General features: G+C 43.2%; 1 protein-coding gene across 24 annotated transcripts in view; it reads right to left on the reverse strand.

Moving 5' to 3' along the window:
- adgrl2a (adhesion G protein-coupled receptor L2a) overlaps window positions 1–12,009 on the reverse strand; it is an 89,437-nt gene that overhangs the window by 23,310 nt on the left and 54,118 nt on the right. For all 24 annotated transcript variants that reach the window (XM_028402983.1, XM_028402986.1, XM_028402982.1 and 21 more), the window contains 2 exons: window positions 1,132–1,428; window positions 494–597 (listed from right to left, as the gene is read on the reverse strand). In XM_028402983.1, the coding sequence (XP_028258784.1) occupies window positions 494–597; window positions 1,132–1,428 (401 nt within the window). The remainder of the gene's footprint in view (window positions 1–493; window positions 598–1,131; window positions 1,429–12,009) is intronic.

The raw sequence follows: 12,009 nt of genomic DNA on the forward strand, positions 1-12,009 counted from the left end.
AAGGAAGAAGCTGCGATGGCAGGTTTTATGCCAAAAAAAAAAAAAAACATAACAGGTACACAGCTGCTTACAATATGAAGTGTGAAACCATGGCACGCAGTACCCAGGAGAGAAACGCTACTTTTTTGTGATTAAAGGCTTTTAAATGGATGGATCTATGACCAGAGCAACACATGTCTTTTATGCTTGTGTTTTTCTGCTTCTTTATATCTCATTTTTATTATTATCATGTGTGATATGTGAGATCACAGACTTCAAGTTACGTGCTTGTGGCTGAATTATAATTGTAAGGGCCAATCAGCAGTTAATAGCAATTATGTGTGTGACTGTGTGGGAAACGACATTAAAAAAAAAGAGATTTGCTACCATCTTGATAACAATCAGTTACCTAAGAGTCCTCAACTAGAAGCATGCTTCCATTATTTTGTCTGCTCCTTCTCTTGTTTTTAAGAAACACTTGGAAGGAGAACAGTAAAGCAGAGCTCATACAAACCTTCTGGGCTAATTGGTTGACCCAGTGGGAGGTACAGTTGCTGAGATCAGGGCCCTTCGGGTGCCAGTCCCCAGTGGAAAGGACACATAAATAAGATGCTGTGCCTGACAGGGAAAACAAGAGGAGAGTAGTCAAGTTTAATCACGTCAACTCAAATTTATTTTCACATGAAGTTGGGACACACAATAAACATAGGCAAACTTCATGATTACATAAACAGTGTACACTAAAACTGCTTGATATAATAAACTCCAAAACATCCATTTGTTTTTGGGACGAAAAACGGAAACATTTTATTCCCCGTGTCCTAATTAGCCTCGTGTCTGATGAACTCGGAGCACTAACACAATTTCACACACAATCAAATGAGGAATGCACGTCTCTGGGAGAAACAGCTGAGCCTTCTCCTCTGCAACACAGCCGTTACAGATTGCTTAATCATGTTTCAGCATAGAATGACACAGCTATCACCACAATAAATTGCTATCACTGAAAAACGGCTACTTAAACCCGTATTAGATGAATTGACGCTCGCGTGCAGGAATATCTGCCAGATCTAACAAACTCAGGGATGTTTCAGGTCATGTTGAACACAGTGAGCACACGGGTCCCTGAGGGGGAGAGCTAGCCATGTTTACCTCGTGTTCCTTTGGGACAAGGTCGCTCCACGAGCATGCCCCTCTGGGTCTGAGGCCACATTATGTCTCTCTTCTCTGTGGCCTTACAGAAGCGCTCAGGTAAAGGGAAGGACTCCAGGGGTGGAGGGGAAGTAGTCTGAGGAATAACAGGAGGTGGTTTGGGTGCTCCCCTGCTGCCCTCCTTCATCACTGTTGTGGTGGTAGTATTGGCCACACCCCAGTGTGCTGTGGTTGTCGTAGCGGCGGTTGTAGTTTTCTGAGGCTGAGGGGACGTGGTGACATCTGACAGTGGCGGTGCTGTGTGTAAACACACACACACACAGAGAGAGAGAGAGAGAGAGAGAGAGGGGGTAAAGAGGCATCATGTTAGGTGATGTGTGGAAAACATGCTCACTTTCATGATTCATGGAGCTTCTCACTCACGTATTTATCAGGCATATGAGAACATGATGCTGCGCTGTGAAGAAAAAATAATAACCAAGTGGTAGTTTGACCTGTGGCTAGAGCATGAGGTCAGCTCATTAGAATACGCTGGAAGCTTGACCTCCTGGTAGGCAGATGTACCAGTATTCCTTAACAATGCCCCCCTGTAAGTAACGTTCCAAAGTTTTTTTTTTTTCCCTCAACACTGTAATGCTTATACACCCAAGTACCATGTTGTGTAAATTGCTGCTAAGTGCTTTGTGCAACAAGCGTATTTGCTTTCCCGTTGACTATGTCTTATCCAAGGCACTCAGTCTGAAGCGAACAAGACAATAATTACAGTAACATCCTCCTGCCTGGCAATCATTCTTGCCTGGGAGATTTTGTGGCAGGGCTGATTAAATTTCACTAGAGCAACATAGAACCTGTGTGTATGTGTGTGTGTAGTCATGGTGCCAGAACATTCATTTTACAGTTGTTTCTCCCTACAATTCATACTCTGATAAAGCAGGTGTGCAGTAACTCATGCAACGCCCTGGGCAAAAACAATATGTTTCAGTCCCGGGAAAAAAAGGAGGAAATAGTGAGCTCCTTACATTTAACATGAGCCACTAAGGAGAAACTAGGAAGACATTTTTCTTGTGATCCACCAGAGGAGTGTGAATAACACTGTAATGACGTTTCATAAAACATCAGGGAGTTTTCATGTTGATAAACACTAACTATTTGATACAGATCTGCTCAACAACATCAAGTGCAAAAAGGAAAGCATACACTGCTCCTCACAAATATTTGTTGTTGGTTGAATTTGAAAGGATAAGCTACATCAATCAAAAGATGTCTGTTTGGAATGCAGTGTGCATACTGAATCTAATCGCATTTGAGTACTTTGATTTCCTCCATTAGGCTGCCTGTAGAGCATGCAGGGAATGTGAAGAGGTGCTGTTACACTGCTTGAGTTGAGCAGTCGTTCTCAGTAGTCCAACAAGTAGTGAAAACATGGACGGGTGAGGAAAAAGTGGAGAGAAGGAGGAAGTTGAAGCAGGAGAAAAGGAAACAGATACAGAAACAGGCCTGTGGTCACTTTTATATCTTTGACTTAAGTTTCTTCGAGCCCAGCATCAACTAAACGATGTTGCAGTGCTGCGTAAGGAAGACGAATGAACTTTAAAGCTGAGAGGCAAACACGTCCAGACGTTATAGAAAAAGCCAAGAACAAATCACGCTGAAAACAAAAGATAAAATTAGTGTGTCCACCTGCAGGTCCTGTTTCCATTGCTGCTGATGCAGAAAAACCTGGAGTTATTTAACCCAGTGAAGACAGAAGCCAGATATTAGTGTGTTTCAGTGCAGTGTAAAATGAGCTAAAAGGAGAAGAAGATGGTGGAAAACACGCAGAGGATGAGGACAATGAAAGAAGAGGGTGAGGCTGGAGAATGAGAGGACATTTTTAGTTATCCAGTGGACTGGAGACAGAGGCAGGTAGACCTCAGGCAGCTAGCAATGGGTCTTGCTGATAGCAAACCCCCAACCCTCCCCTACACACACCACTGCTACTATCTCCATAGGCCCCACGGTGTGGATGAGAGGCTTCAGCACAGTTGAACTGAAGGGAAATCGCCTTTGAGGCTACTACCTGTGGCGAATTAGGCTCTATTGACCAGCGGAGATGACTCTGTGTGCTCCCCTCCTGTTGGGGGCTATACAGCCATACACACACACACAGGTGACATGAAGGTGTACACAGCTGACTGGCTGTTTTGACACTGAGCTGAAGGCAGATTTGACTGGCTGGGTACACCTCAGCCTCCTCCTCCTCCTCCACTCCTGAGCCTCCTCCCCTATCTGTATCTTTTACTCAACACAGTGAAATTCTCAGCTGCACGGCCTGTCACAGCGGTTGAGAGACACCCTGTGCTTAGTGTCCTTTCAGCACTAGCATTTAGCTGGCTGGGAGAAATGTCCCTGTCTCTATTCTGCACCAATACCCTTTTATTGCTATAACACTTGTTTCTTCATGATTCACTGTGAAGAATCACAGAGGTAAAAGCAATAGTCACAAAAAAATTTTTCAAAAATGTCTGGTTTACACAAACGACAGCCAGCAATGTTCTAGCTCCGTCTAAAGGAAATCAAAATGTCTGCATATCATTGTTTCCTTTTAAACATCTGGGTCAGAGTTGCTTCTCAGAAGAACTCTCAGAAGATTCCCAAGAAACTGTGGGCCCCCTTATAGGTTTTACATTTCCAAAGTATGAAAGATGATAACGATAGGTTCCAGTCTCAGTAGGTAGGGGGCTTAGAATCCAGACAGAAATAAAATGAAAATGAATCGCTGTTCGGCAGTGTGATTTAAGATAAAGGGCTCACAGCTACAGCCAATAAATCAAAGAGGCATCTGCTGTAATCCAAGCACATTCCTTTAGCATGTCAACTAACAACTGTATCTTGTCTACACCCCTCTTGCTTGTCATGGCTCGCTGGGATAGTAAACTCAATGCTCTGGTTAAACTGTTGGACTTTTTTTTTTCTATTTTTGTTGCTACCTGTTATCAGCGGCGGAACTGCTGGGATAATTAATGTTAGACTCTGTTAATACCGGGCTACAGCTAATGGGTTTGGCTCTCCTGAAGCTTTCCGCTATAAAGAGGGATTGCCCCCATAGCAAACTGGACAGCTTTTGTGGAAGGAATGAATTTGTAGCCACGGCAAAGACACACACACACACACACACACAAAAGAAAAAGCTACGCTGGCATTGCTACAAATTGCTGCACTGTCATAGAATACTTTAAAGAGCTTCATTAATAAGCAACATTATGAAGAGGACATATTATATAAAAGGTCTAAAATAATCCTGTTGGGAGGTTTCATGTCATGTTTATGATGCAAACTAATCCTCTTTGCTGTGTTCAAAAATGAATGTGAATGTAGGCTATACTTCCCATAGAGATTGGTGCATAAACAATGGCACCTCTCTGACCACTGCTGTTCCTGTGTACATAGCGTGTCAGCCCATAATCCTGCCAGCAACACAATAATCTTATTACCTTTATGCCATAGCTTAGTTTAATTTAATCCAATGAAAGCTGGGAGGAATTAACCCATAAGTATTAAAATGGACACCCCTCTCAGGTAGTCACTCCTCCACAGAGATGTCTAAGTGGATAACTTTATAAGCAGAGACTGTGAGGGATGGGTATTGATCTGCTTGTAGGGCTGCAGCAGCCCTTTTTCTACCTTTTCTGATTCATAACACGGCCCAAATATTTCTGTTTTTCAGTGTGGCAGCACACATCTTCTGACAACACTGAATACTTTTTTCTGTACAATATTCTCTTTGATTATGACAAAAGAAGCAAATCCCACATTTGGGCTATATAGCGAATCCAGGACAGGATCCTTGATTATTATGTCTCTGCTGCACTGCGCCCAAGGGGAAGCTTCAATTAGCTGTCACAGAGTGTGTGAGTGCATGGAGTGATATTCTCCAAAGCACCGCCGATAGTCAGGACAGACTTATTCATAACCTCTTTGTGTGATTCGACGCCTACACATTGTTGCACTTGAATGTATCTCTGTGGTTCTGTTATTACCACCGGGGTTACAGGTCTGGGATTGATGACAGACAATGAGACGAGAATCCAGGAGAGGAGCGTGGCTTGTCGAGTGTTATCAGAACATATGCATACAGCACTCAGGAACACACACGCACACAGAGGCCAGATGAGACTTTACCAGTATTCATGCCGAAGTGACAAATGAAAACTGACAGCGTGTGTGTCTTTTATATTATGTTTAATGGCTTCACTTTCAGTAGGCACCGCATGGTTGTTCATCAGGGTAATGTTTCATACACATTATCAGGTGCTGTTTATCTTGTGAGGGAGGGAGGGAACGGAAAGAGAACACGAACTTAGCATTTGTTTCAGCTACTCTGCCACATTTAAAAAAAAAAAGTTGAAAGAAGTTGAATGATTAGATCTCATTCTCTCACTGCTCTGTCATGAAATAAAGTCTGTGAAGCCAGGCTGATTGAAAGGTTTACTTCTTTGTTCACCTTTTTTTTTGGGGGGGGGGGGGGGGGGGGGGGGGGGGCAGGTAAAAGACTTTTGTACACTAAAATGCGGGCCCTGGGTGGCAATCACATCCTAATGGAAGAGGAATAGCAAAAAGTTAACAAGTTAATGGAACCTCAGACAATTCAAGGTCTGCTTCTGCCATCAATAAAAGAGCCGTGTTTGGCCTTTGTGAAAGGACCATGAGAATGTAGTGCATAGAAAATAAATGAATAACCCATCAGCTTTCAAGGCAGATGACACAGAGCATAGGTTAATTGAAATAAGGTGTTGAACTGTGAAGAAAAGTGTAGCCAATTCTTTCTGCTTAATGCTGTTGAAGTTTCAAACATGCATCTCACTTATTTCTTTCCAGATGCAGCCATGGATCTAAGTTCATATGGAAATGGGAGCTGTTCTTCAGTATGAAACAGTGTGATGATTTACAATATGTTTGTGATGCATTTCGATATCTACCAATAATAACACTAATACACAAAGGAAATTGGATTACACGTCTTTCACTCTACGCTGCATTTGTAGCCGTGGAAGGGAACACGGCGTATGATTGCTTGTGTAGCAGTAAATATGAAGAAAGCTAAGTGAAAATTCATATAATTTCCCATGAGTCATGTCCTTGTGAGGTGTGTACAGTACACAACCATGTCTTAGGGAACAAAACCTAATAGCTGGATTAGGTTATTTACTGCTGTCTTGGATATTTTCTCCTTCCCACAGTACAAATACATTGATTCATATGGACGCAGGCAGACAGTGCACTCCCACTCACAGAGGCATAGACATTCATAAACACATGTACACATTCATATACACCCTCACGCACAAAATGACACCAAAGCAGAGAGAACAGACGTAGCAGCTGCCAGACTACCGCCTGTATTCTCTCTCTCTCTCTCTCTCCTTGCAGCTTTCTGTACTGTACGTGCCTCAAATTTCAAGCATTAACTCTAAGTGTGCCAAGTAGACTGATATGCAACGCTGTAAGCACATAGGAGGAGGAGGGAGGGGGGAGGAGTCTATTTTAGGGTGGTCGTACACAGTCGCACATACAGACACAACAACTCATGCAAACCCACATTCACTCAGATTAGAGAAACACACAGACACAATAATCAGGCCTGGTGAAATAAATCTCCTCAAAGACGCGTGTCAGGGAGTGATGGGGGACCATTGTGATGTCTGAGTAATAATTCTTTTAATACGCCTTGTTTCACAGTCAGACTGTAATCAAACAAGGGACTGTAGATCCCCTTGGCTGTTGGGCGACCCCTCTCTCTCTCTCTTTCTCTCTTTTATGTAAAACTCTTTGTGACACTCTAAGTCATAACCCCGGGTTTGCTGCGGCCCATGTGTGCGTGTGCTGTTAGAGGAGATCATCTGGCTGCATTGTGTACAGCAGTTTAACAATAGCAGGGCAGACATTCCACGTAAAATCGCTCTATGTTTTAGCGGTATGATCTTCCTCGTCTGGCGGCAACTAATGTCTTTCGGTGTTCGGCGCAGAGGATTAGCAAAGATCCTGATCAGATTTCAGAGGAAACAGGTGACCCCTGTGACCTCATGTGCTCAATAGCCTTTATTGCCACCAGACAGCGGGCAGTTAGGTATTATCTTGTGATGTTACATCAGAGACACTGCGAACAAGACTGTGAATCCCCACTGTGGCATTTTTCTTCCCGTTTTATAAGCCCCAGTTAAATTCATCCCTGTACTGTAACCAAGAATGAGACCAACGGGTCAAGATGTAGATAGAATAAGAAAGAGCTACACAAGAGGAATACATAATGGAAGCAGGTCTGTTCATAACAGTAAAGAATGAGAACAGTAACGGTACCACAGTACTGTCTGTAAAAGCTAACACAATTCAGAGAATCAGTGAAGGGATGGCCTCCTACCAACACAAAGGCCTCCTTTTACTCAGTTTGAGGTATTTGGTCTTGGATAGTTGGGCTCGTGCAGTCAGCCATAATTAGTACGATGCAAATAAAAACCAAATGGACATTTGTGTCAAGAGGGAAGATCTATAACTCATACAAGCAGTCTAAGCAATTCCTCTTATCAAGACATCTAGATTGAAAACAATCTCTTGCACAATGGTCCACTGAAAGTGAATTCAGTTATTTGGTTGGGTCAGTCAAAAGGCCGACACAGTCTGCAAACAGAAGTAATGGGGTGGATGGTGGCACTAACAGAGGTCAACCCTCGGTGACACCGTTGATGTTTGGTTAGACCAGGAACTAAACATAATTTGCTCATCCTTCGGACTAAGTAATGTAACTCATGTTACAAGGCCAATGTCTCCCATCTCCCCCAAGCTGTGGCACCATTTTCTTGGGTACCATGATGACAAGCCCCACCTCAAAGACAGCAGAATGCCATATAACCTAATATAAATTCCACCCTAAAATGTAGGGGGAAAATAAATAACTTTATAAATCTATTCCATCAGTGGAAGAAAAAAAATGTCTGAATGCCAGTGTGTGACTGCCATCTTTGCCCTGTTGTGTGTGTACAGTTTCCCAGGAGGCAGTGGAGGATTACTTAAATCCTGTCATTTAGTGTGCACTGTTCTCACTGGGCATTATTTGAACAGTCCGACCTAGACTTTAGCCTGACTTCAGGAGGGAAGTCAAACAAATGCACATATAGTATGTGGAGACATGCTCGCACACAAATGCAAATATATGGATGTGAGGGCACAGCTCATGGATAATTACGGAGGAAGAGGACTATGAAGACAAATGAGTGTCTGCAGGTAATAGGAGGGCAAAAAGAAAAAAAAAGAGGTGAGCACAAGGAGAAAGACAGAAACTGAACGCAGCAGAGATAATGAAAGAGACGCAGTAAGATGGAAGCAGACAGAGAAACGAACAATGGAAATGAGAATATGACAGGAGGACAGGAAAACAAAAACAAAAAGGGTGATTTTCCACATCAATACCCTCTCTGCTCACACCACTGTGTCCACTTGGGCAGCTGACAGGGTGGAGAGGGAGGAGGGGGGGCTGCGGAGAGAGAGGACTGTTGTTCAGGCAAACAAACAAATTGGCCGTTTTTAACACATCCTGATTTCTGCTCCTGTACCGCCGGTGAGCATTTAGAGGAAAAGAAGTTTTACCTGAGCACGGTTCAGACGACTGTAAAAGCTTAATGTTGACTTTGAAAGAATTCATCTCTGTGTCTGGCTTGCCTTGTTTTGTCACTAAACGCCGCCATGTACAAGTTGACCTCTGTGTAAGCGTGGCAGAAGACAGGAATGAATCATAGCGGCGTTTATTAGAGAGTGAAGCTCTCTAGGGTGACTGCTAATGTATGTGAGTCGCAAGTATGTGTAACAACTCAAACATTTTTGCATTGTAAAGCACTTTCATAACACACAAACTATAGGGCATCGTTTCCACCACATGCAGAGTTTCGTAAGCTAATTGGCAAGTCGCGTAGTAAACTGCGCCTTATCATTTTAAACAAATTGGGTCGTTTTCTTTCTTACCATCCCCACTTGCAAATGTATAATTTGTGGGTGCGGCAAAGATTGGAAATGTATGCAAATGTATTGACAGCTGAACAATTAAAGAGGAGGTTTTGATTTGTGTGGGCGTTAACTGCAGCACCAGGGGCCCCTTTATACTGCAGCGATTTCACAAGCAGGAATAAATAAAAAGGTTTCCGAGGCTCACCTGTGTCCCATCCGAGCAATGTCAGTGTCTGTTTGCACGCACTTCTAGTAAAAAATAGCTTTTGGTATGCTTACTCAGTGGTTTGAGGCCACATATCAGAGCTTGGCATGAATAAACGGCCCATAGAAATTGGTGCATAATGAGTTTTCTCCGGGATATAGCTCATTTAAATCAATTTAATCATCTCACTTACAAGATGCAACAAAGGAATACGTCTCTTTATGAGCTTCTATATGCAAGAATGAGAACGCGCACGCAGACGTGGATAACTGAGTGGATTATGGTGCTGTTGGCTCAAGCCAAAAGAGGGACTTACTGACCCATTTAATGTCCACTTCCAGTGGAGCTGCTTGTTGGACGTGACCCCATCCACTACCCCATAATCCTACAAGAGATGATCTCGTCTCTACATGAGCAACGTTATTGGACTTGACAAGAACCCAGCTCTCGGCATCACTTTGATGTTTTTTGCATTCCATGACGGAGAGAATCAAGAGACTTGTTTGTGCATATCAGAAATACCGTGGAGAAAAGGAAGAGGAAGGAGCAGAGAAGGGACAAATGCATACAGTATCAGTCACTGCTGACAGTTGGAGCAAAGGCTCATAAACACACGGTGACACTGCAGCTGTGTGAAAAGGAGATGAATGCCTGTTGTTTCTTTTTCCATTGATGACAAAATCCAGGTGTTAGTGGATCTTGGAGGGGTTTTTCTGCCCAGTGTGAAAGGGGCTTTATTGAGGAAACTGTCCACATAGGTGTGCTTAGACGAGAGAAAAAGTGAAAGTATTGTTTTGCAGTGTACACACTCCTGTTACTGGAACCATCACTTCTGAGAGGTGTCTGTGTCTGTTTGTCAAATTTGATGCAGAAGAGCCAACTGCAGTCAAAATCTAGCAGGGGAATGTTTCACTATCATCACGCTGGTGAGTGTTAAGGAGTTAATTAGCTATGTTCTGTTGTACAAACAGTGCTTTCTCAATGTGCAAGTGTGCAAAAACTCTCACATGCGCTGGAGATAATTTGTGTTTCTGCAAAGGTAAAATGTTCCCTCGCTCAGAAAGCACAACTTTTAACACCACAAAAGCCTTCTGATAGCTCGTTTCGGTGCCTAGTGAAGCAGGCACTGAAACAAGCATCAAGATATCAAAGAGAGGGCGTCCTGTGACAGCCAGAAAAAAAAGTGCCATCATTTATGTGTCAACATCAGCCATGTGGGAGGACAAGTTTATTGACATCTTGATGATCATCCTGGACCATTCTCCCTTGCACTCATCGACTGCAGCTCGACATACATTAGTCAGCAGCAGCAGGGCCAGCCTCACGTCTCATTTGTCAAGAACAGAGTCTTTGCAGACATTAAAATAAAGACGTGTGAATACAGGAGCCCCGAGGAGCGAAATGCACTATGCCAGGTAGTCTATGTTTCGAAACATGCTCAACAGGAAGGCAAGTGAGCTCCTTTGGATGCCTGGGAGGTCTGACTGTGTGAATAAACAGACACAGGCACAGTGAACACAGATAACTGGAGTGTAGTCTTGTTTCAGGGCAGATCCTTATAAAGCCTCTCATTTTGCTACTGGCAATCAGTGTCCATTCAACAAATGAATAAATCAATTGAGCGTACAGCCTGTTTATACACAACTTATTCCAAGACTTCATATGGGGAAAGCTAAAAATACAGGCTGACTGCTTCATAATCAGTTTTCTGTGTATAAACACAGCACAGAATGTGAAAACATGCTCTGATTTATTGTTATTAGACTGAATAAAAGCTAATACTGAGGCCACTTACAGAGGTTGTCTGCATGTTTAAGGCGCTCATTTTCAGTTTCTTCATAAGAGTGTGTGAAATTATTTTTGTGGACATGACTAAAATGATGATGTAGGATACTCCTACATGTAGTTGTGATATGCAAATACAATTATTTAGTATGTTCTTATAAGACGTTCTTCAGAGGTGCAGTGTTTTCCTCGGTTGGCAGTCCGCACATAACTCCTGCTTTCAAACCTGGGCTGCATTCTTTGTCACAGTAAAGCTTTCCTGGCTGGTCTGATACTGTTCCACTGGCTGAACCCAATTTAGCAGCCCTAACCCATGTCCTATCAATACAAAAGGTGGATGAGCAAACGCGTTAATAAATATTGAGCTCTCGGATAATCTGTGGAAAAGTTGCTTGACCCCCGTGGCTCGTCACTGACTGTGTTGAGCATTACGTGGACTTAGGACTCTGGGTGTGGAGGGGATTAGGATAATTACTGTTATTATATTCTCAGTGTAAGGAGTATCGCAGGCCTCTGCTCAGCTCTTGACAGCTAAATTAAAAACATACGCTGCTGATGTGACCCCGGATGATTGATCCTTCTCCCTTGTGCCTACCATTTCTTTCATTCTAAGGCAGAACATCGAATCCTTACATTCCGGTTGCAGAGTGTTTTTTTTTTTTAATGGCCGATGGAGATTTGGAGTTTCAGCATCACTGGGGGAATGATCTAACCTTGCCCTAGGCCAGACTTTGCACCTGTCCAGGCATGTATGTTTCCAGAGGTAAGAGTATCTCTCTCTCTCTCTCTCTCTTTCTGTCTTACCCTAGCTGAAAAAAAGGGATATGCTAGCAGGGTTCCCTTGAGCATTAGCACCAGGGACTAAGGGAACGCCCGGACGGTAAACCTCCCAAATCCCCCAGATACTGATCCCT

The sequence above is a fragment of the Parambassis ranga genome, chromosome 4 (genome assembly GCF_900634625.1).
Source record: "Parambassis ranga chromosome 4, fParRan2.1, whole genome shotgun sequence".
In the NCBI taxonomy this organism is placed as follows: Eukaryota; Metazoa; Chordata; class Actinopteri; family Ambassidae; genus Parambassis; species Parambassis ranga.